General features: G+C 42.1%; 2 protein-coding genes across 2 annotated transcripts; both read left to right on the top strand.

Annotated features, from left to right (window-relative positions):
- Positions 1-54: 54 nt before the first annotated feature.
- Positions 55-3,974, top strand: ogg1 (8-oxoguanine DNA glycosylase). Its single transcript, XM_083920809.1, has 7 exons — positions 55-299; positions 434-783; positions 2,192-2,371; positions 2,631-2,809; positions 2,908-3,055; positions 3,161-3,210; positions 3,304-3,974. The coding sequence occupies exons 1-7, from the start codon at positions 190-192 to the stop codon at positions 3,448-3,450; spliced, it is 1,164 nt and encodes a 387-aa protein (XP_083776935.1). The 5' UTR covers positions 55-189; the 3' UTR covers positions 3,451-3,974.
- A 5,620-nt stretch (positions 3,975-9,594) lies between these two features.
- On the top strand, positions 9,595-25,139 carry LOC310952226 (uncharacterized protein). The gene is made up of 4 exons (XM_083920778.1): positions 9,595-9,726; positions 16,621-17,520; positions 17,628-17,924; positions 20,887-25,139. Exons 2-4 carry the CDS (start codon positions 16,695-16,697, stop codon positions 22,896-22,898), a joined length of 3,135 nt encoding a protein of 1,044 aa, XP_083776904.1. The 5' UTR covers positions 9,595-9,726; positions 16,621-16,694; the 3' UTR covers positions 22,899-25,139.
- The last annotated feature ends 259 nt before the right edge of the window (positions 25,140-25,398 follow it).

Raw genomic sequence — 25,398 nt, 5'->3', positions numbered from 1 at the left:
TTATTTACACACAGACTGTTATAAACGGATGTAAACATGAAGTGAACACTGGAGTTGTAGCTGTAGACTGGATCAGATCAGAGGAAATGTATAATACCTGGACACTGTGGTAGGTTTGATTATATGAACCTCTGAGCAGTCGGCAGGGCAACGTTAATTGTCCGCATCTAGCGTTAAACAGTTCACGTTATGGCTAAGCATGCGGTGCTTTCATCGGGGTCAAAAATGTGGAGATCTTTGGCTTGTGTAAAGTCAGAGGTGCGTCTGGATCTCACTCTTGCCTGTGGACAATCTTTCCGGTAGGTTGGTCAGACTCAGGTGTACTCTGTAAGTGTCATGATCAACAGGAGAGTTACACTTGCAGGACACATCACACTAATACAGTTCAGATCCTCCTATGTGTCTTAGTATCAAACACATTATCAACCCACAGATGGAGAGAAACTGCAGAAGGCCACTGGACCGGAGTAATGGGAGGACGAGTTTGGACTCTAACTCAGACGGATGACACTCTTTGGTACCACGTTTACAAAAACAAAGCCAGGCAGGGGGATGGGAGTAAAAAGAAAAGGAGTGCTGGGGTTTCTTTACAGATTGAAAAAAAATCAGAGAAGAGATTTAAGGAAGAGGAGGAGCCGGTGGCTGTGACTTCAGTGCAGGACACTGAGGAGGAAGAAGAGATGCTGAGAGACTACTTCCAGCTGAATGTGAAGTTGGAGGATTTGTACAAAGAATGGGGAGCAGCAGACCCCCACCTCAAGCACATTGCAGACATCTTCACAGGTTTGTTAGTGTGCATGCACAATGCCACTGTAGGTACTTTGGGTTTAATTGGATCAATAGTGACTATCAAATGAAATATTTGATGAGGAAAATTAATAAAGAAAAATTACTAAAAATTAATAACTTCAATTTATTAAAAACGTCACACGGAGAACCAATCAAATATAGTGCCTTGACTCACGTTCAGATTATGAGATTGAGTATTCTCAATAAACTTACCGTTAATCAAGGAAATATTAGTTATCACCAATAATTATCAAAGATAATAATAAAAATGACTCTAGTCAAACCAGAGTTCCTCGGGGCACCACCGTCATAGACGGAGTGATAACTAATATTAAAGTCTCATAAAATATATTAAACTAATAATTAAGGGTTAAACACCAATAAATATAATAGTTTAATTAGTTGAAGGATTTAAGAAGTTCTTTTCTTAGTAGAAGCTGGCTCATTCATCTTTGTGTAATATTAAATAATCAGACATATGGTAAACACAAACATTTATTAACAGGTTAATAAATGCAACAAACAAAACACAATAAACTAACTAAAGCTAACAGCAAACGTATGTTTGTGTGTATGTGTGTGTGTGTGTGTGAGAGAGAGAGAGACAAAGAGAAGAGGTGGGGGCTCGGAGAAGGTGTGAACATTCTCTTTGTTACACAAAGGCCGGAAGCCTGATCTCTCAGTTCTTATGACAAAAGTTACAAAGGTATCTAGCCGTTCATAAAGTCCTATAACATGTAGTAATGCCCAGTTGGTGATTAGTTACCAGTCCATGAGATAGGAGATGTTGCGCATTGCTTGATGCCAGTGGTTGGGTGAAGAAAGGAAGCTCCGTGGTAGTTCTTGTCTGATTGTGGCTCTTAGGCAAAAGAGGATTCGGATCGCTCTGTGCTTGGCTCAGTTGAGGATAACCGGTTGGTTAACCTTTGTGATGATCCCACGCCATAGGCCAGGTCCAGGGCCGAGGGGACAGCTGGAAGCTGGTCTCCTGGAGTTGAGTGATCAGGGAGAGAGAGCGGGAGGAAGATCCGGGAGCAAGATCCAGTAGAAAGAGTCAGTAGAAAAGATTCAGTAGAAAGAGTCAGTAGAAAGAGAGCGAGAGATGGGGGGCTTCACTTTATATAGGCTCAGGTGATGTCATCACCTGGGGGTCAATTCAGCCAATGAACAGTTTGGGTGCCTTGGAGGATTCACACCTGGGTGTGACCTGTTGTGGGGGTGAAGGCATTTTGAGGTCTTTGTTGGGTTCTACTTTTAATCAAACTGACAGTTCGAGTTAATCCAGAAAATGAACAATCATCTTTGGGCGCCGGTTGCACCTACACCACTTATCATGCTGTAAGTAGTGACTGAGCCAATATTTGTTTCATGAAATGTGTCTTATTGTTTGGTCTCTCCCCAGGTGTGCGAATGCTGCGCCAGGACCCCACCGAGTGCCTGTTTTCCTTCATTTGCACCTCCAATAATCACATCTCTCGTATCCAGGGCATGGTGGAGAGGCTGTGTCAGACTCTGGGCCCCCCACTGTGCCAACTGGATGAGACTTCTTACTACAACTTTCCTTCCCTGTCTACACTTGCAGGTACTATATTCTTTCCCCACAGACATACGCCCCTGATTATAATCACAACTTCACAACTATGTCAGGTCTCTTGGCTCTCTTATGATACTTTTTCTATAGTGTTAGTAGTTCAATGGTAGAAAATCTGAAAATCGGTCACTTTTTGTTTGTGTTTATTCTTCCTTCAAGAAGTGCCTTAATATTTCATGCAGCCGTAAGCATGCTGAGAGTCATATTCTCTAGTCGTTCGTCATCATAAGAGTGTTCTTTTAATTGGCAGACAACAGTGTAGAGGCTTGTCTCAGGGATCTCGGTTTTGGATACAGGGCTCGGTTCCTTCAACAGAGCGCAAAACAGATTTTGGACACCCATGGGGACCAGTGGCTTAAAGGTCTACGGAGCATCCCATATCTGCTGGCCCGTGATGCTCTGCGTACTCTCCCCGGTGTAGGCACCAAGGTAGTGTGAAAAAATAACTTATTTTTCTTTTTTAACTTATATGTTATTTTTTACCATTCTCTTTTAGTGATGGCATGTTATTATGTGTCTTCCTGTAGGTGGCAGACTGTGTATGTCTGATGTCCCTGGATAAGGCAGAGGCCGTGCCCATAGACACACACGTGTGGCAGATTGCTAAACGTGACTACAACTATGCTTCTGGCAACGGACAAAAGAGCATCACAGATAAACTTCACCGAGATATTGGTTAGCATTTATGCACCTCATCAGTAGTATGTTCACTCTGATTGTAAAGACTGAATAGTGGTTCTCTTTAACTTTAACACAATCCAATGTAATATTTCTACACAGGGGATTTTTTCAGAAAACTCTGGGGTCCTTATGCTGGTTGGGCACAGCAGGTGAGTGTTATCTGTCAATGTGTGTCCATGAGTTTCTGTCATTTCTCTTCCAGTAATGATTCCTTAATCACACGATGTCTTCATCTGTTTAAGGTGTTGTTCTGTGCTGACCTCAAGAAGTTCCAAAAGCTGAAAGAAATGCCACATCTGAAGCGGCCGAAGAAAGAGGAAAATAAAGCAGAACTGAGTGTAAGCTGCAAGAAAGCAAAAATTAAAACCGAAAAACATGGAACTGTGTAGAACACAAACACAAAGTCAGCTCATCACAATAAAGCAAAGACAACTCTATAGATTAATATGAGGTAGACCAGCTTCTAACATCAGCATTCACATCAGATTACAGTATGGCACATTTTTATACACACTTTGGCTTCAAATGAAACTAGCTTTATTTAAAATAAAATAAAAACATTGGAATGAAATATAAAAACAGTATATTTTTCATGGTTTATCATTTACATGTGTTTATGTTCTTTACTGTGAATTCTTCTGTGTTTAATTTCCTGTGAGTTCACTACTATGGTACAATTACAGCAAACTGGAGGCTTCTTTTTTACAATAAAGATGAAATAACTTATGTACTATTTTTCTGTGTTCATATTTTGAGAAAATCTGTATTGGGTCAGACACAAAGCTCATGAAAGCATTACTGTCATATTGGTTTGAAATCTTGCCAAAAGAGGCCTCTAGGTGGCAGTATGCATTAGAAGATATTGCTCTGCAATGCAATAAAAAATACAGTGGCCATTTGCTTTAAGGAGCATTTTTCATGTTAAATAGGAGAACAGCAAATTTTATTATTTCCCTGGGTGAATACTTTCTGCCAAGCCCCCTAGTTCCTGTTACACTTTGCACCAATGCGTAATGGCATCTGTATGCATGTCTGGAAAGGTCATAGGACACAAAAATGGTGTGTTGTGTTTCTTCAGTGCATTCCCTGCGTCGAAATAGTTTCTGTCAGATCATTAAAAGCTGTTTGACTGGGTGGCTGTGAAGTCTCTGTATGTTTATCTATAGGCATTAGTCGACTGTGTCAGCTGGTCTTTTTATAGCAGGGATTGCATTTATCTGCTGTCACTGCATGGGGGCGTGTGTGACTGTCTCTGGTGACAACATAAACATGCCTCTAGGGGCGCTTGATCATTACTTTTCCTGTACAGCAATAACTGAGCAATATTTTACCTAATAAATATATATATATATATATATATATATATATATATATATATGATTAGAAGGCATTCTAAAATACATGCATGTCTATTCCTTTCTCTTGGTTTGAAAGGCATATTTTGTGTGTCTTACATCCATAGACGTTTATTTGTGGAAGTGTGTGCAGCCATGCGTGTTAATGAACATGTGAATCAGCGTTCAGCCCCACTCTCAGTTGACCCGGACAGAAGCTGGGGCCCAGCTTGAGGGCAGAGTCACATTGAAGAAGAAAAGCGGTGCGGAGTAGAGTAAAAATAGAACTGGGACAACAGGAATAATATTTTTTTGAAAAAGAGAGGGAGAGGTCTAAGTGTGCTGGAGGTGGGGATGTGCATTTTGAAGAAAAAAGCCATTTGCACATGCAAGTTGATACGCAAAGACACAACACAACACTGGCCTGCGCATTATGTAAGAGATGGGTCTCAGCTTGTGTCGTGCCTGCGGGAATTATTCAGTTGAAAGGACATCTTGTGTCCTTTTTTGTCTAAGAGGGCTTCATTACTTCCTGCAGTCACCAGGGGGCACCACTTTTGGAGCTCCAGCAAAAGGAAGAGGCTGTTGTCTATTTCCAGATGTAAAGCAGCAGAATTGACTTTGTGACACAATGTGGGAGGTGGTTTTGAGTTTGAGTCAAGTGTGTGTGTGTGTGTGTGTGTGTGTGTGTGCGTGTGCGTGTGCGTGTGCGTGTGTGTGTGTGTGTGTGTGTGTGTATGTGTGCGTGTGTGTATGTGTGTGTGAAAATAAAGTGCTCTTTGAGTGGTTGATAGCATATTTTTTATATATTATGATACTGTAAAAATAATTATAAAAATTGTTTCTGCATAAAATATTCAGGTGGATATTTCCGGTTTTGGCTAATCCAGCTAATGAGATGCCTGAAAAAATCAGGGGAAAAAATGGGGGCATAGAGATAGATAGATAGATAGATAGATAGATAGATAGATAGATAGATAGATAGATAGATAGATAGATAGATAGATAGATAGATAGAAAAAATATAGACATAATCAAAGTAAACTTTATGGCAGAAAAATATTAAATTGCATTAGATTGTACAGGTATTCCTAACTAAGTTCTCTCAGCGTGTGTGTATATATACACAGTCATTTAAGTATGTAAAATGTAGGAATGTATGTTTTGGTATGCAATAAACAGTAAGATATTGGATACTAACAATAATGATAATTCAAAGCTGACCATAAATGTCAGTATTATTATATAGTTGTTGTTATCAATTAATTAAAAAATAATTTGATCCTGTTTTTCCATATCCTGGCTCTGAGAAGGTTTAAGCCCAAAAATGGTCTTAATACACATCTACACTTTTCCTATACTTAAAATGATGGATGTTATTATTCCTGAATCGTAACAGATGTATTATATAACAGTATCTGATACAATACCTAAGATGGATACAATTTGAAGAGAGTTGTGTTGATTCACCTTAGATGTGGTGAAACCTAATGCTGCTGGAGGCAGCCTTGAGGGGAGCCCAAGGCTGTTCCCACATGGAAGTCTGTCTTTGGGGCCCAGAGTTGGGGAGATTATTCTTTGGTGTCTAGACAACCATAGGGTGAGGGGAAAGCCACACAGCACAGGACTGGCAGAGGTATTTTAGATCTCAAGCTTTTCTTTTTTTTTTTTTTAGCCCTTATAATGTGTACAGATGGATGCTAGCATATGAAGGTCTTGGCTGTTCTTAATGAAAGAAGCTTATTTTGTGGAGAAAATGAAAATTTTCCACCATCTGATAGGATCCCCACTTGGCCGGCTGTGATTAAGGTTCAATGCCTTATAGATTGGAAGGAAGAAACAGTTCCGTCTGCTCTGGAGTTAAATTTCAGAGCACCGGCTAGGATCAATTCAAATGACTAAGTGGAATGTATTCAACACATTCCTGGACATAGATGGTATAGAAACACTATCCACAGTATGGGTGAGGAGAGGCATGAGTCCCATGTTTTTTTTTGGTGTATGTCAGTGCAGCTAACTCCCTCCTTTTTAAGAATTTGTTCATTTAGCATGCTTTAAATACTGCTCCCTACTCATTTTATTTTAAGCCAGCTAAAAATTCCCCAAATAAATCAGGAGCTGTCAGTCAAAGGCAATATACGCACGTGTAAGTTACACGGTTGACCTGCTCTGATTAATGATAAGTGGGACATGTAAATATATGGATTATGGTGACTCCCTGTTTTGATGACTTGCAACTTGACTTGATAGAAAATAAAAGAGTGTCAACTTTGACTTGGACGTTAAAGACTTGAGTTGAGACATGATCACTCAAATGACTCGAATGTCTGTGTTTGTGTTATGTTTTCGGTTTATATATTAAATATTTAACATGTTCAGCATTGTCAATATCACTAGTCGGCAGAATACAATGTTGGCCTTTTGATTGAGAAGAAATGAATAAATAAATAAGCTTAAGTTTTTTTCTTTGATTACATTGTAGTCCGTCAGTATTTCACTTTTTAAACCTGATTCTGCATGTAAGTGACTTGACTTGTTTAAACTAAGGACTTGACTTGATATAACTACTGACTGATTTGACCAAGAAAAAATATCCCAGTACTTACTTAAGACTTTGCCCAAATGACTTTAGTCACATCTCCGGGATTCGTTTCTCAATTATTTAATTCAAACTAGGAAAACAGAGGTGACCAAATGGATAGGTATTAAAAAAATCAAGAGTAAAGATCTTGAAAATCTGATAAAAGATTGATGTTTATGCTTGAGGATGACACACCCGGAGAGGCTTCAATGTAACCTACTATACTTACCTACTTGCAATGCTTTCCCAAACTGTGTGTTTGAGCTCTTGCCTTGAGTCTAATTTGGAGCACTGTTGAAAACTGGGACAGGAGGGCAAGTCATGTCAGGGCATTCATTCTGAAAAAGATGTCTAATTTCATTCAGTGTAGCGACATGAGACCACCAAAGTTCAAATATCTCACTTATCTCTTGCGCAGCGTTAGGACATCTCTGAGCACCCCAACAAATTAAACAATAAGGAGAGGTCACCTGTGCACGGAGAGTGACACACTGGGTTGTTTTTGTAGTTTGAGGATGTTAAATGAATCAGAGCCTCCTCTAGCACACCAGATTAAAGTAATCACATGAACATGACATAACTGGATAACAATTCATATGATAAACACATCACTCACAAGGTGATAGAGGTACACCCACACCCCCCCCCCCCCACACACACACACACACAATATTTGGTGAGTCTATAAATATGTCAGCTTTTCATCATTCATCCCCCATACCTATATAATATTAATCATAATCCATGTGCCAAGATGTGATTAGCATCTTGAAGTGTTCCCGCTCCTTCTGTCCCAACCCTTCAGTCTCTCTCCTGCTGGCTCAGTAGTAATGTAATGGCATTAGGACAATCCTCTGAGCAGCACAGGTTATTTTAAGACTGTGCAGTGCAGATGATCTAATGAGAGTGACAAGAGAGAAATAATGACACAGAGTGAGATGGTTTCTGTTGATATGAAAAGTCTGTATCAACGTTTGCATTTGGTCTCAGAGCTGCAGTCTCCACAGCATGCCCAAACTAGAGTGTTGTGTTTATGTAAGAAAGAGAGACAATCGGACTGGGGATGAAGGAGGGGAGGCATCAAGCCAAAGTGCGGTGCCGCATGGGAAAACAGTATCATCTTGGCCCGGGCTGGCTTGCTCCCCCCTCTACAAACCCTGGTTGGAGGGCAGGAGAAGCCAGGGAGGTAGAGTTTCATGCACAGCTCTGTTTCCAGCTCATTGTTCTGCTGCCAGAAAATGTCAGGTGCCTCATCACCTGTCTTCTTCACGTGACACTCCCTTCACCAGTGGTGGAAGAAGTACTCAGAGCTTATTTGAGTAAAAGTAGTTATACTACACTGTAGAAATACTCTGTTATAAGTAAAAGTCCTGCATTCAAAATGTTACTTAAAGCACAAAAAGTAAAAGTACTCATTATGCAGAATCATGGGTGCAGGTCCCACTTTCTGAAAAACATGAATTGCCCCCCCAATAAAAATATTATTAATATTAATATAATATTTCTATATCACATTCCATCTCTGGTCTCCTCCACAATTATGCAGCCGGTGGATCAGTGGTTAGAGCAGTCACCCCATGTATAGAGGCTGAACGTCCTCGAGGCAATGGCCATGGGTTCGAGTCCAACCTGTGGCGTCTTGATGCATGTCTCCCCCTCTCTCTCACCCCATTTCCTGTCTGTCCTATATAATAAAAGGCTTGAAAAACTGCCAAAAAACTGTATGATTTACTAATGATATAACAGTGAAGTAAGCAGTAATACGCACTGTTGGCTGTTTAAGACAAATAAACAAGAAAGTATGATTTTGAGTGATATTATAAGCCTCTAATAAGTTGTGATTTATGGTGGCATGGTATGAGTTGCATACAAATCACCTTAGTGTCCCCCCCCCCAATCCTGACATTGGATCTGCACTCCTGTGCAGAATGGCCCATTCAAGAATATTAATGATTGATGGATGAATGTAAATATCACTTTAATGTTGCAGCTAATGAAGGTGACTTATTTTATTTATTTTATGTAGCCTAGTGCTGTGTAGCTCAATCTATAACGATATATGTAATTTCATTTATAATATGTTGTAATGACAATCTGAATCTGTAAAGTAACTAAAGTTACCAAATAAATGTAGTGGAGTAAAAAGTACGATATTTCCTCTGAAATGCAGTGGAGTAGAAGTATAAAGTATGGACCTCAAAATTCTACTTAGGTACAGTACTTGAGTAAATGCACTGAGATACTTTCCACTTGTGCCCTTCACACATGCAAGCCACTTTAACAGCCGAGTTTGGAGCTCATTTTCAACTAGGCTGGTGTGAACCTGCACGCTGCTTGATGATGTCAATGCCAGTGTCGTCGCCTTTCCACTGGACACTGTCTGAGCAGGCTGCTTTCTAGATGAAGGCTGAAACTGCAGTCGGATCACAGCTGACGTGAGTTGTGTAACAGGCGTGCCAGGCGGTATAGGTTGGCAATCGTGTTGATCCGCTTGTGAGGAGGGAAAAAATGAGAGGGAGGGAGGGAGCGATGGCGAGAGAGATGGAGCGGTCGGAGGGGGCGTTCATCTCCTCACTAGCTCGTGGCTAGAGAGCTGGCGGTGGTACAAGGCTGAACCTCTCTGGATGTCGGACTGTTCTTTACTGTTTTCAGTGGCTCATAAGCGGTGAATCTGGGATATACATGTTCAATAGTCCTCGTATCCTGCCGCAGAGGACGACGCCAAAGGAGAGGGGCCGCCAGACTTGCAGGTATGTCGGTCGGTAACGGGTGGACTTGTGATAATCTGGAGTGGCGTCTATGCGGCGATACTTTGCGCAGTGACGTTGCCTCTCCACCTGTGCCGCGGTACCGGTATCGGTTCAGGTTTACGGACTGTTCATTTAACACGTCGGTCGTACCTTCACATTTTAGGCTACCTGTGCCTACCGTGGTAGCTACTAACTTCGTGTGCGTTGTTATCGAGAAGAGCCCCCGTCCCCGTCGTGAGTAGTGCAGGACAAAGCGGCGGGTTTTGTCAGTTACTGAAGCTGCCACCACGGCGGCTTCCTGCAGTCAGGACGGTGACGTTACCGTAGTAACGCCGTTACTGCTCTTCGTGACCAACTGTGAATAACGTTATACGTCCCTCCCTTTAACTGAAGGTTCATTGAATCCAAAACCCTAACGTTAGACGTAATACTATAACTAAGTATTTCACGTAACGTAACCCATAGAGGATAATACAGTCCACCAGCAGGCCTGTTTGTTTATTTAGTACTAGTAAACACTGACAGCTTTCTTGTGTGACGCATGAAGCCCACTTCACCGGACACGCGACTCCATCAGCCAGCTTCTCGTGTTGCGTACATCAAACCGAAATCCTCAAATATTCCAGGAAATGAAAGAAAAAAACTTTCACTTATCCAGAAAGTGGAAATAACTTTGGAGAAATAGCAACAGATGGTGGTACTATTTCTCCACAGTGTGTTGTGTCCGTGTATGTGTTTGTTTACAGCGTAGGGTATTTGGGAGGGTCAACATGTAGGCTGGGCTGGATTCACCTGTTCCTCATCAGTGTTTGATGGGTTAAACACATTCAACATACAGACTGAAGGCATACAGCGAGAGGGGCGGAGGAGGACCGCACCAAATGCGCCCCTCACTGAGAGCGCACAGGCAGAGCTGCTCCCAGGTGCTACTGGATTGCAGAGCTCCGCTGTGCGACTCCAATTGAAAAGAAAAACAGCACACCCTGATCCACTGTCTGAAAAGAAACAATGGCCTTATCCAACTGTAAAGGAGCTCAAAGACGATATAGCTGCTTTGGTAGTGTTCACAGAAAAGAGTTTTTGAAAGAGTCATTACAAGGGATGAACCATGACTGCATACATCAGTATTGAGTAGCCCATAAATGGCTTAATGACTTTTCTTGTAAATAAAGGTTGTTATTCAACTATATTTTGATCCAGATGCTTTTAAATTGGCTTTACAGATAAATAATTGCATACCTACCAGTTCATAGCAGACATGACACACTTTCCAGAGTGGGCAGTCCTGAACTCACAGAACAGTGGAAAATAAAGCATAAATCATAGAAATGTATGAATCACAAATCCATTACAAGCACTTGACATAAGCTCTTTTATGGCGCTGGATTTTTTGGCGATGGAGTATAAGTATGCATTCTTACATTTGAATAAAGTTGTAAATATGCACTAGTCTATGATATGCATCTATGTTTGCTTCATGATAATATTCCATTTTTTATATACATACAATCTGTCTGCAACACAACACACCAGTTAACACACTTTGTTTTATTGCATCCAGCTGTAAGAAAGTGAGAGTCTCTGGTTAAAGAGGAGCTGTGGTTAACTCGCTGTAGCAGGCAAACAGTTTACGCCTGTAATTTCTTTTCCTGAAAGTGTTTTGTGGCTTGACATGGTTTAGCAGCTGTTTCAATCAGTCAGACTCGCTAACTCTCAGGGTGTGTTTCGGAGAACTTATGAGCGCGAATACACTTCTAAATACCCTCAATTCACAGTTATTTACTGAATCTGCGGACAATGTACGTTTAAGGAAGTAAACATTCTGCCTATGGTCACCTATCATGTGTCAATATTTGTAGCCCGTGTGTTACCCCCCTCCGGTGCAGAGAGCTGTGTCTGTCAAGATCAGTGTGTGTGTGTGTGTGTGTGTGTGTGTGTGTGTGGTGGTCACAGTCACAGTTAAAGTGCCTCACCCTTTCAGGCTGACCTTCAGCCTTTGATCTATGGCTTGCATGAAGGCGGAACATCAGTCAAAGATGTTGCAGGGCTCAGCACTTTTAAGGTGGACATCCACTTCAACTGGGGATCAAAAGCATCCCTGATTGGTTCTGGAGCCATGACTCTTCCTTTAGCAAGACCCTGCTGTGTGGTCAGTTACTTCAATGGGGTTTTGAGACCCCCGACCCACCCCCCCAGGCAGTGGAGCGCCACGAGAGGGGCATCTTTAACAGGCGTTGGTTTGTGTTTAAAGTTAAATGGACAGCATTAGCTGTAATGCAGCAGTGTAAAAGTTGGGTGACCGCCTGGAAAACTTCCTGAAGAATCTGTAATACATGTCGAGAGCTCTTATATCTCCTCATATGTAAATCAACCTAGTTTGAACCAAATAGCATTTATTTGAATGTAGCCATATTTGGGAAATATTTTGGGAGCTGTTTGCAATCCATATGTTATTTCAAGGTGTGGAATTTTTTAACGGTCAAACCAGCGACCTCCCCCACTACTTGCATACCAACATAACCGCACAAACTCCCTCTCCCATTCCCCCCCACACACACTATTTCTCTCTCTTTCTCACGTACACACAAATGCACACACTGCTTTACAGTCTCACTTCTCTCCCTCTACATGGTGCAATACAAACAAGTTACACATCTGTATGGCAAGTAATACTTAACCGCTCTGTTGGACTGAGGAGCCATTGCAGTTCAGAGGTCCGCAGAGACACACAGCTGGTTTATTCCAGTCTCTTTTTCCTTCTGCCCATCTTAAATATCGCTGTCACTGCAGAAACCCTACTGTACATAGCTCGCCTTGTAATCGGATGTGTTATTATCTGTTTCTTGTCATTTGTCTTATTTTCTCCTACTTCACGTTCTTATCAACCATTACCAAGCTCTTCTTCTTAGCTAAGGGCCTCTCTGGCCATGGGTGACTTTGACTGTGAAATCTCATTAGAGAGCCACCTTGACATTGGATACTATGACTCAGGTATTGGACACTGGCCTTGTGATCTCATGCCCCAACACAAAGCACAAGCATGTATCCACATTTTAAACACAGAAAACTGATGGAGACTTTGGCTGCAGTGTTATTCAGTCAGTTCACTATTTCTTTACATAGCAGATATTTGTTCGCTGCCATATTCATTTTCTGAATGTTGAGTACAGCTCCTTTAACATTTGAATCTTTGTACTGAAGTACTGTAGTACAACTTTAAAGTAGTTGTACTTTACTAATATTTCTATTTAATGCTACTTTAAGTCACTACATGTCGGAGGCATGTACTGTACTTTTTACTCCACTACATTTATTTGACAGCTCTAGTTACTCTGCATATACACAATATAATACATTATGATGTGATGTTACAGGTTAAGCCACCCAGCAGTAGTTCCACCTTTATCAGCTACAACATAAAAGTGATGACAGGAAAGTGACACATTTACATCAGAATTTATAATTCAGTAATATTTTGAATGCCAGACTTCTACTTGTAACATATTTTTTAGCAGTGTAGTATTTCTACTTTTACTCTGCATGTTAGCATGCCAATGTTAGCCTCTCGCTCAAAGCACTTCTGTGCCTAAGTATAGCCTCACAGAGCTGCAGGCATGGCTGAAGACGAAAAACCCTTTATTTGATTTAACAAAAGAAGTGACAGTTATCAAATGTTGGTATCCAAACACAAGCAGCTGTACAACTATCTGGTTAAAGAATAAGTAAACACAATTACAAATCTGACAAAAGATTTAAATGTCTGGTCAGAATCTTTCAATTCAGTTTTCCATACTGTGTGCTTTTGACACATTTCGGTCATTACCAAAGTATTGAGGTGTAATTCCCAGCCCTGATGGAGACAAGTGTACATTAGACCAGTCTTTGTTGAAAAGACTCAGATCCTTCTGTCCACAGGCAGACTTTTGTTTCACTCAAATTAATGGAAATGTTTCATTGCCAGGCTGTCTGGAATCTGGCAGAGAAGAGAGAGAGAGAGAGAGGATTTGCAGTAAAGGAGATTCTCCAAAACTGCCTCTGCCTGGTTTCTCATATGAAGTACGGACATTAGCTGGTCATATAAACACATCATTGTAGACATGACATCATTACTGCAACGATTAACTGATTAGTAACAGCTGCTGTTGTACTGACTCATGTGATTGTATAACCAGCAGGTCTATATTGTGGGCAAGGAGTTTATAGTAATCTTCAGATTGTTGCTGGCTTCTGTACTATTGGATATTATGCGTTGGCATTTCCTGCTGTGGATAAAGAACGTATTGTGCATGAGAGAGTGACGACACCAACACAACATGCACACCCCAGTGCAAATTAAATACAGAGCAATGTGTCTTGCCCCGGGGGAGCTGAAAATGTTAAAAAAAAAAAAATACCCATCTCTCCCGACACCCTCCCCTCCCCCCAAGTCATTCACAGAGGATCGTGCTGTCTTTATTTGTGAGCATATATGTGTGTTTGTATTTCACCTCCCTGTTAAAGGGAATGTGCTATGGTGGGCTGAGAGCATGCAGATTTATATACAAGCAAAACACTAAAGCAGCTGAGTACACTGATCTGGTCTTTGTAGTGTTACGTTAGAAATGAAATCCAACAACACACATGGTTGGCTGATCCTGGCCTGTAATTCAGTCTGCTTAGAGGAGCTGCCAATCAGCCTCAATCTACTCAATTTGCTTTACCTCAATGGAAACTTGTCGTTAAATTGCCTAAACCCATTCAAGAACAACATTTTGGGAAACCGCTACTGTGTGTGTGGGCTTATGGCCCATGTGTGAAGATGAGATTAATGCTGACAGTGTTTTAAATACAGCAGCAGAGTGTTTCTCTCCTCTCCCTAAAGCTTATTTGGCCAAATGTATTTTGAGTCTCATTAATCTCTACTACCTACCACCATACACATAAGATGACTCATGCTGGATTACGTTGGATCAAGATAGTAGTATGTTTACTAAAAGTCCTTTCTCAAATAGTCAGGTTGTTTATCTGCAGTTGCCAGAGACTGCGCACCTACCAGTTAACCTCAGAGGAAAAGGTGAAACAGCCTCAGTTTCTCTGCATGCCTTCCCGGACTCACCGCCATCTCTGCGCTTGGACCACAACAACGTGTTACTACTAAAACATATTTTCCTCGTGACTCTTCCTCTTTGCTCAGATATTCTGCTTCTTAACTTTCTGTCAGTCTCTAATTTACAGTCCTCGCTACTTCTCTCAGTCTTGAATTTGTCATAGATTCCCTCAATCCTCACTCCTACCCATCACGATACCCTCCGCTGTCAGCTTCATTAACGTCACCAAGCCTCCTTCATCTTCTCCGCCTCTTCCATCCCTGTCTTTCCCCTGTTGTGAACACATTAGTTTTTCTTATCTCCAAATTCTTGCATCCACCTTATCTCCCTATCTCCCTAACCCGCACCTAGGAACATGCTGTAGGGCTGTGTTGAAACAACTCCAATTAAGTGGAAAAGTAAGAAAGGGGGAAAACAGGGATTAATCAGAGGTTGGATTGACCAAAAGCCGACTAGACTGAAAGCAGAAGAGGTGGCTGAGACAGGAAGGAAAATAAATACTGAGGCTACTGTGAGTGGGTGGAGATTGAGATATACTACCACTTATATTACTGTACTCATGGCCAGTTTTTCTCTTCAGCTGCTCTTGTGTAACAGTTGGTAAACAGGCAGACAAATAATCACTGATGTATACAAGACAAGCTCAAAAGAAAGCTGAGAGTGTATTGCACCAGTCTTCATTTTCTCACTTCCTGCTAGGTGCACACACACACACACACACACACACACACACACACACACACACACACACACACACACAAACACATCTTTTCCATACATACACAAATTTCTCACATCTTTCCTGAGCACGAAATGCACATGCCAGGCGTGGTGTGCAGCTGCAGTCATATCTCAGAGAACTACACACTGCAGCTGTGAATGGACCCTAGGTGAGTCATAAGCAGCAGAATGAATTCTCCCATAGGCACTGATTTCTATTTTCTGTGCTTTTCCACCTAATATTTCAGCTGAAGTTTCAGTATGATCCTTACTGCTCCCCAAGGTTATCTCCCACTGTGAGTCATAGGCAGAGGGTGGTTTGAACAAAGGAAGTTTATATAAGTAAGAGTCAAATAGTAAAAAGGGCTGTGTTTTTGTTAATAAGAAGTCCATGTTGATGGGATGCATCTGGCAGCTGTTTATCTAGATGACTCGTAGGATTGTGTAATCCTCGAGGGCCCGGGGGTCTCCGTGTCACCACACTCAGTGCTACAGCTGTCAGCTCCTGGCATCCATGACTCAAACAGAGCTAGAAGAAAAGGGGAGTAAAGTCATGCTGCTTGGGACAAAAAAAGTGAAGACTTTGGAGGAGAAAGAAACTGATATTCATCCAAAGAACATTTGATGGCAGAGATAATGTGGAAAAAAGTTGATGTGTCCATCTGCCACTGAATGAAACCATCTGTGACTCCTTTTGGGGTTTTTTCTGGCTTGATCATTTTGATGGTGCAACATGTTATATAACGTGAACTCTTGCCTTTGTTTGTGACTGTGTGTGTCGGCATATGCATTCTGAAACCACACACCTTACCACACCCTGTGTCTGCTGGTGGCATGCTGTTAAAGCCTTGTGGGAGTTTCATTGACCTGCCCTCTGAATCAGCACTGCAAGGCTACAACATACACTTTTAAACTATTGCACAAGTTAAATTGGCTAAAGATCATTGCTACTATATATTGAAATAGGATTTGAACTCTTCTCACCTGTGTGGTATCATACTGTTAACATATGTACAGTGTGTTTAGTAGTGCTTGTGTGGTTTGTTTTATTTAATTTAATGTAAAATTGACCTGTTTTTCTCTGCAGCAGTGTAAGGATGGTGTGACTCATAGACAGACAGCTTGAGGGACCAGTCACAGCTCGCCACTCTGAGGCAAACCATGGCTTCCATTCCTCTCCTTTTCCTGGGCTTCATCCTCTCCTTCCTCCATCCTTCAGATGCGCAGACCATCATCGGCTCTTCCTCCTCATTCTCTTCTCTGGACCTGCCTATTAATTCTTCACCTCATCCAACCAAGCAGACTGCTAGATTCTGGCCCTCTTTGCCTCCCAGAGGGCGCAGTGATGTGCCTATCAGAGCTACAGTCCAGGATAGACTCGCAACTACAAATGCAGTGCAAGAGGGTCGAAGAATAATCCGTCCTACTGCACAGTCTACTCCTTTTTTTATATCTGCCCTTTCTACACAAAACCTCAGCAGCGGGCCAATTTTAACTCAACCAACTTCTTCCAGACCCAGGACTGATACAGCTAGTTTAGCATTCAGTAGGGCTTTTGAAAAGGGAGATGCTACTACAAAAGGCTCAACTTCACCTCTGCCCACTTTTCCCTCCGCTGCTGTCGCTGAGTCTGCAGGTGAGAAGACGATGACAGCAGAAAATCCGGAGCAGGGGTCAATCAAAGAGACCACTGATGATGATTTGCGGGAGTTGGGATCAGGTAGTGTTCCAACAGTGATGCCTGTAAAGGAGGAACCACCTGTTCCTCTGGCAACAGATGGAGATGAAATGGTGCAATATCAGGCACAGACAGCAATATCTAAAGTTTCTGATGTAAAAACAACACCGCCGGACAGTCAGACTGCGAAGCCTCCCCTGTTTGTGCTTACAACTGCCGCTAAAATCTCGACGACACCACAGACTGAGACAAGAGCCACACCATCCCCCATGGTAACACAGGCGACACCTCGGACTGTAGTATCAAGAGGTGAGATATTAAATATATTAGATTGAATTTTTCATGAAAATAAGCTACCGTTGGGGTCAAAGTCTTTACACTGTTCCACAAATGAGTCTTTCCCTCCATTGTTTTAGGTAAACAGACAGAGAACACTCCTTCCACCATCAGAGATACTTCAAAGCAGGACTCTGCTGCTGTGGCATTACCTCAACCCACAACTACCACCACTGGCTCTAACTATAAACAGTCACAGGCTGCAGAACAACCATTAAACACCACGACACAGCAAGTGACAACCACATCTACAACTAGTAGGCTTACTACTACACAGGCAGTTGTGAGAACGTCCTCCAAAACAACAAATCAACCTAACAAAACAGTACAACTGAGAAGAAATACAGCTAGCACAACTGTGCAGTCATTAAGGACAGGTAAGCAATGAGTGTATTTTGTTCTGTATAGTTGACTAGTTTTGAAGTACCGTTAATCCTTTTGATAATTTTAAATGGAATTATTTGTGCAGCTGAAACTTTTTTACTGGAAGAATCTGGAAAAGGCTTCAAACTAGTGAAAAAGCAGAGACACTTTCCTTGTTCCATGGAAAGTGGGGTGGTAGTTGTTTGGGGCAGACACAGCGAGGGAAGAAAGTATGAGTAGGAGGTGAGTGGGAGGGTTGAAGCGGGGGCGGGTGGAGTGGCAGTCATGCAAAGAGATAGACAAGAGGAAAGTAGGGTCTGAAAAAGAGACAGCTGGGAATACAGATGAGAGAGTAGACGGGGTGGGTGAAAGTGTGATGGAAGAAAGATACAGGCATAGAAATGCAGGGAGTGCGGATGGTAATGAAAACCAGATGTACGGGATGAAGGAAGGGGAGTTTAGAAGAACTTAGATGGAAAAGGAAAAAGTATGACACATGGGGCGCATGAGCCAGTCTCTTAGATACAATGAGAACAACATATTAATGACTTTTAAACATTTGTCCTTCCATGAGCACATTTAAAGTCTTCAACTAGGTTCAAGGCAAGCCATTGACATTATTAATGTCTTGTATCCATGGCAATACCAATTTGTACTGTATGAATACATCTGTCCATATTTGTATCTGGGTCATAAACACGATTATGTGTCCAACAACATGGCACGGGATATTTATTTTTTAATTCATTCATTGCAACGTTGGGGCATACAAAGCAGTGTAAGTAGAACGTATGTGTGTGTTAGGGAGAAAACTCAAGGGTAGGGGTAAGTGTATCCAGCTGTGAAATGTGATCAGTACATCTGGAATGTGTCTCAATCTTGCTCCTGTAAGGAAAAAAAGGGGTTTGTGGGAAGGAAGTAAAACATACCTTCATATAAATAAAGAAGTGTGTCTGTGATCTGTATGCAGTGGGAGTTTGAAAGTGAAAGAGTGTGTGTGTGTGTGTGTGTGTGTGTGTGTGTGTGTGTGTGTGTGTGTGTGTGTGTGTGTGTGTGTGTGTGTGTGTGTGTGTGTGTGTGTGTGTGTGTGTGTGTGTGTGGATGACTGTCTGCGTGTTTTACCACTGATCATGTTGTTACACCATCCCTCAAGTTTGAAAGGTAAATGTTATATAAGCAATAATTCTAGATAGATATACCTTAGTTACAACTGTTTCGTAGTTTCCCATCAATCACAGAGTCGTTATATAAAGTTTGTGCTTTCTTCTTATAAATAGTTACTTACTCAGTTCATGGTCCTAAAAGGAATAAGTCAGATATATTGATGTGGGGTCACTGTGTTACCTACATTAGATGGCTGTTGTCATGCCCCCAGTTTGGAGAAGCAGGCACGATGACAAGTACGGAAGCTAAGCAATGTACCGCTGTGGACGGTGGCAGCAGCTAAATGTATTTTAGCATGTTTTTTGTCTACTGCTGCCTCGATCAGTTAGTTTGATAGTTCCTAGCCCTTTTTAAACACTAAAGTCACAGCATAACACAAACAAACTAATCGAGGCAGCGGTAGAACAACCCCTAATATTCTGTGAGGTAGAATAACTGTTTTGGTCAATGGAATTTGGTTGCTTTGACGAAATCCTAGAATGGCTTCAGTTCAGGTCTGATAACTAGGTAAACTTGAAAATATAGCAAATACAGCTGTTTTGGTGGCTTAGGTGCTGCCCTCCATCAGCAGCAGTACATTACTGCCATCTACTGCTGTGACTCACTGACTATGGAGGACTATGTACCTCACACAACCCCACTTCAAAGAATTCTAAACTATCCCTTTAAAATGTTTTACACTCTGTGTTATCTTTACAGCTGAGTAGGTCACATAGCACTCAGTGATGAATGGCCTCATGATTATAATGCTGTTGGGTGTTTCCAAGGTTTTGCAGGAGGGTAAGGTGGAGTGCCTTGAACAAACAGAAGTATGTGTGTGCATGCCTCAAATGAGAGAGACAAACAGTAAATGAGATGCCAAATTGTCAAGGTGTTGTCTTATAGTTATGTATTGTATAACACTGCAAATTTGAGCAGAGAGTTTTCGTGGCAGCTTTGTGACACTGTTTGGTGTTACATCATGAAGATGTTATTGTTAATTACATAAACAAATCCAATTAAGCCATGCAATTACTATACAGTTAAACTGAAGACATTGCTCGGTACAATGTCTCATGAATGTAATATAAAGTGGATTATGTGGTGACACATATTCAAATCTTACTGATATTTATAGCATGCTATGATTGCTATGGCATTGCATGGTCTCCCTTACATAATTGTCTTTTTTAAATACTTTGATGACAAAATTAGTCTTTGGTTCGAATATGTAAATATTTTCCTCACCTTGCATGTTGGCATTGACTGGTGTGTTGTTGTACCTTGTTTTTGGATTACATGTGCAGTTCTGCATGCTTCATTGAATACATACATTATGTGTAATCTCTACATTGCTGCTCACAAAAGGGAAACTGTCTGTAGTTTAGGTTTGTTATTTTTTATAATAAGTGATGTTTTTGGATATAGTTTTATCGCTGATGGGTAGCAACACACTAACCTGATACTTGCAGAGGAGAGAGGAAGGGAAGTGATGCAAATTTAATAAGATTTCAAATATAGACGTTATTGAGACTGTACAGTCTGGCTAAATTTATTAAACCTTGTCTTCGTGTTTATATTATATATAGACCTGGGACAATGTATCCATCTAGAACCGATTAAGTTACAAGGAATAAGTGAGAGGTGGTTGTACCTCATGATAGCTCTGATGGTGAGCTACACCCCTCTAGTGGCTCTGAATAGTATTTCATGTACATTTATACTATTGCTCTGCTTTTAAGATGAATGGCATTTAGAAGTCATTTTACTTTTAACATTTTGTTTTCATATATTAAAGAACAGAAAACCAAAACTCTGTTTCTCCATTTGCAGAGACTTCTTCCTCCCTTGCCACCGGTGTCGTACCTGTCGCACGAACAAGGTTAAGCCCCACGTATCAGACAGGTATTGGTCGGAGTAACCGCTCCATTCTCCTAGGACATCCTCATCAAGCTCCCTATTCTACTTCTGATCCAGCCCTGTCTCCCAGCAACAGTCCCTCCACTAATGGAACACTTCTCTACTGGGGCGACCTAAGCCGGACGCTGGCTTTCGCCTGGGAGCTGCATGTCTACGGCTCAGCAAGCCTCTTCCTCCTCCTGTTTGCAGGAGCTGCTCTTGGCCTTACCCTGTCCCCTGGAGCAAACTGTCCTAATAGGGGGGCTCTTGCACTCACCAATGCTCTGTTGTTTTTGGCTGGAGGCCTTAGGGCAGCTTTCTTCCTAATCGACCCCTATGGCACACGGAAATTCCTTCCTCGCCCTGCAGTCACAGCCCTCTATAACCTGCCTCTACACTTGCTGGTGTGGGCACAGGCTGCCCTGGCACTCCTGGCATTGAGGGTAGCAGGAGTAAGTGTGTTACCTTCCACTTTGGAGCGTCCTCCTCTGGTGGCTGTGTTGGCCGTGTTGCAGTGTACCTTGCTGTTGGCAGCTGATCTGCTCTCCTCAGCCCTGTCCCCTGTGGTACCTGTCACCCTTCAGGTCCTGTCCCTATGCTGGGGCCTGGCTCTCTGTCTGGGCTTCCTCTGCTATGTGTTTCCACGTATACGCTGTCCTTCCATTCCCCACCCTGGAGTCCCTGAAGAGGCTAGGAGGAAGGTTTGGACAGGGAGCAGGAGGATGGGGGTGATTCTGGGGAGAGTACTGGCAGTGTGTGCAGTTCTGGGGTCACTCTGCTGTGGGCTGCATGTTCATGCCACCTTATGGCTCTATGGACTACTGGGGAACTGGACGCGCTTCAACTGGGGATGGTGGCTGGTGCACTTCTGGGCCCGTCTCCTGGAGCTGGCCTGGGGGTTCTCCCTCCTACTCCTGGGTTCCTGGGTATTCTGGAGGCCTCAAGGTTGCAGTGGAAGTGAGGAGGGTGGACCAGACTGTAGAGCAGCAGGAGACCTGCCATCCCCTGGCCAATCTACAGGCTCCACCCAAAGACATACCTGCTGGTCCAAGATAGTCCAGAGCCTGAGGGGAAAGCCCTGTAAAAAGTCTGAAAGTAACGGGGTGGGAGGAGGAGGAGGAGGAGGACCACCAGGGGAGGTACCTAACAACTGGGCTGGCCAGGAGCGTCCGGGAGCTGATATCAGCAAGAGTCTGATCAGGAACCAGAACCACGAGCAGGCCACTGCCCAGCCACGTTGCGTAAAAGACAGCAATCGGGGACGCAACCATAGAGGCCACTCTGCAGAACGAGGCATATCGGACGGGTCCACAGGCTCCTTGCTGAGACTGCAGGCACTGGGCAGGCTTCCACAATGCTCAGTGAGTGGCAGTCTGGATCAGGAACGGGACACTTCACTGTCTCTTTATGAATTTGATCTGCGACCCCCATCTCCCATTGACCTGACTCGCAGCATTGATGAGGCCCTGCACAGGGAACACCTGATCGTAGGAGGAAGCTTGTTTCATCCTTCGAACCAAAATTCACAGTCCCCTTCCCCGGGATCAGGGGTCAGCCAGGGGCCCTGGCTCCGCAGGAACAGTGATCCTCAACTACTTTCTGAGAGCAGCGAGGCCCCGACAGAGTCTTCCTTGCCACTGGGGGGCAGCGTTCTCAGCAGTGTGCCCAGCAGGCAGGTGACTGCTCCACCCACGCCCTCCCACCAGGGCCACAGGTGGGCTGGGAACGTCCCCTCATCAGTGTCTTGCCCTGTGTCACTTCGTCCCTCCAGGACATCAACAGGGTATCTGGGGGAGGATGGCGTGGACGACACGCGGCCGTTCATCACTCCGGACTCAGAGAGGGTGCGGGGAAGGGCTGGGAGGCCGGTTGGGTCACGAAGTTACCTGGAGGTCAGCCGACATGATGACTCTGCCAGTGTCAGCAGTGAAATTATTGATCTATGAACCAAACTTGGACATGAGGACCAATTACCGTACATCAATCACACACAAATACTATTCCTGATGAAGACTTCAACAAAATATGGGAAAATTTGATCATTGAGCTACCTGAACTATAAAATGAATTATATTTAAATGTGTCTCTTGGTGATGACCTTAGAGGATATCACCTAGTTGCCTTTTATCTTGTTAAAGGGTGTAATAATTACTGTGTTTGTCGAACACATATGGTATACCTTTGACTCTGGGAGTAAAACTGGGAGATATAGCACAGATAAAAAACTACACACGCTAACTACTAATGACTCTCTTTCCTCACAAACACACACACACACACCTGCATGGACTGCATTTATAAACCGCTTTAATTCAAAGCGCTATACAATTTTAGCCTCTCATTCACACACTCAACCAGTACGCTCAGTATGTTGCCCAAGGACACTGCCAACATGCAAACAGGAGGAGCAGGGGACCACAGCCACCCATAACACTGGTATCACTTTAAATACACTGGGACCATATACATTTCAACAATTATAACAACAACAATCATGGCTCTTTAGTAGGATGGTGATGAGTCTCATCCTCCCATGTGTGGGAACAGCATCACCGAAAGTTTCATTTGAAGGGTAAAAGAAAAAATGTGGCTCCAAGGTCCCATTTCTGTTGTTTCTGTAAAAAAAAAAATGTCTGAAATCAACAATTGTGAATACCATTGCTGTCATAGAGTTTATTTGCTGTCTTGCATATTTCAGTTTGCATTGTGATGTGAAGATGTGCCATACATAACCATGGTTGGTTCTGTGCTATTTTTATGGATCTAAAAACTCTTACCAGTATCATAGTAACTTGGTCATGGATTACTACTTCAAAGCTCTTAACGTGCTGCTGCTGTTTGTGTCTGGTTTGCCTCGTCTGTAGCTGAACTTCACAATGAGATTCAAGCATTCACCTGTGAGGTTAATGCATCTCATTTTCTTATTTTGCTGTAGGGTAAAGCTTTTGCAATCAATAATTATGTACAATTAAAGCCTCTGACTGCATTTTTACTGGATTTGACTAAGAATATTAAACATAATCCTGTCAGTTGCATTAAATCAATTCCAACAGTTTGATATTTTAACTGTTTAAATGCTATACGGCATTGCAGGGCTGCACCACATGAAACCGGCTTGGCATGAACCTCAAATCTCTTATAATAGACCTAACTTGGTAACAGAGCACTTAGCTCTAAGCCTGAGCACCAGACTGAAGTATTTTACTACTCAAGAGGAAAATATCTTTCAAATATATGATGTATAAGCAACAATGTAAATAATATTATTTTTGATGTTCATGAATAAAGGTGTATTTGAAACGTAGTCGTAGTTGTTACTGTGAAAGACAATCTAAAGTGGTATTGCTCATGTGTCTGAGCTATGCTGACAGTTATGATATTTAAGCATCAGACTGTGACCTGTTTAGGACATACTGTGACAGTACTTCACTGCAGAGTTTGGGTCAAGAAGATTCTGGGCTGTGCCCTGGATTATAGTGATGCCGGTTTTGCTAAATTAATAACAAATGGCTGCAGTCTGCAGGACTTTTAGTTCTTTATTTTTTCTGTCCTTAAACAACAGCAAAAGTATAGGGAAGAAACACAAAACACTTCATATGGAACCATATTTATTCTAACTTGAATCTGTTTGGCGATCATCAAAAGTAATTTCCTCCAGTCTTACATTTGAAAAGTTTTGTTCCAGCATGATATATCCAGTGTTGTATTTTAAAAACTGAGCCTTGTTCTCACAAAATGATCACTGGAATATTATCTTGGGTTTATTTTGTTAATACCTAATGATATATTGATACAAGCAACATTTTTCCAAAGTGGATAAACATAATTTTGGATTAAAAGTTAACTCATGCCACTGTTCCCAAGTCTGACTTGTTTTCCCGTTACCTCAGGGTGACTTGCAGTTCCTCTCTGTTATGTGAGATTCTTGACTTGTTTAGTATTTACAGTCATTTACAGTGCAATGGACTTGTGTTGTTGTCTACATTCCAAGGAACCCATAAGATTTTTACTGTATCAGTACTCACTGTTACCTCTTTTACTTCATGGCCATAGTGTTGTCCCCTTCACAAAGCAGTATGTGCCATAGAAAATACAATCAATTTGCCCCCCAGTCTGTAGTCACAGTGCAGAAGTACAGTGTTAGTTTCATGCATTTACTTTGCTCTTTGGACTTTTGTTCTTGTATTCCTCGCTGCATTTCATGCCTGGATTCAAATAAAAATGAGAAAACATTAATATTGCTGTTTGTTATTTATGAATATTTTTCACATCAGAATGAGACTAATGAACTACAGAGCTGTGAAATTGAAGATACATGTTTTTCCTCGTTTTCATCAAACAGTGAGATTATTCTTCCAGTAACCAACTTTTCATGGAAAAAAAGCAGTAATTTTACCAAGTAACACTATTCAATAATTTGATTAGGGATTACTCATTAACTAATAA

The sequence above is a fragment of the Echiichthys vipera genome (assembly GCF_963691815.1).
Source record: "Echiichthys vipera genome assembly, chromosome: 9".
NCBI classification, from domain to species: Eukaryota; Metazoa; Chordata; class Actinopteri; order Perciformes; family Trachinidae; genus Echiichthys; species Echiichthys vipera.
Note: the sequence above shows the minus strand (reverse complement) of the source record. Positions and strands in the feature narration are given on the sequence as shown.

What these genes read in the sequence shown, in the direction of transcription:
- LOC310952226 (XM_083920778.1), top strand. Translation starts at nt 16,695, where the DNA reads ATGGCTTCCATTCCTCTCCTTTTCCTGGGCTTCATCCTCTCCTTCCTC. An exon ending in TCGGACTGTAGTATCAAGAG is followed by an intron (nt 17,521 to 17,627) that starts GTGAGATATTAA and finishes CCATTGTTTTAG; the next exon opens with GTAAACAGACAGAGAACACT. An exon ending in TGTGCAGTCATTAAGGACAG is followed by an intron (nt 17,925 to 20,886) that starts GTAAGCAATGAG and finishes CTCCATTTGCAG; the next exon opens with AGACTTCTTCCTCCCTTGCC.
- ogg1 (XM_083920809.1), top strand. Translation starts at nt 190, where the DNA reads ATGGCTAAGCATGCGGTGCTTTCATCGGGGTCAAAAATGTGGAGATCT. An exon ending in TTCCCTGTCTACACTTGCAG is followed by an intron (nt 2,372 to 2,630) that starts GTACTATATTCT and finishes TTTAATTGGCAG; the next exon opens with ACAACAGTGTAGAGGCTTGT. An exon ending in ATGCTGGTTGGGCACAGCAG is followed by an intron (nt 3,211 to 3,303) that starts GTGAGTGTTATC and finishes CATCTGTTTAAG; the next exon opens with GTGTTGTTCTGTGCTGACCT.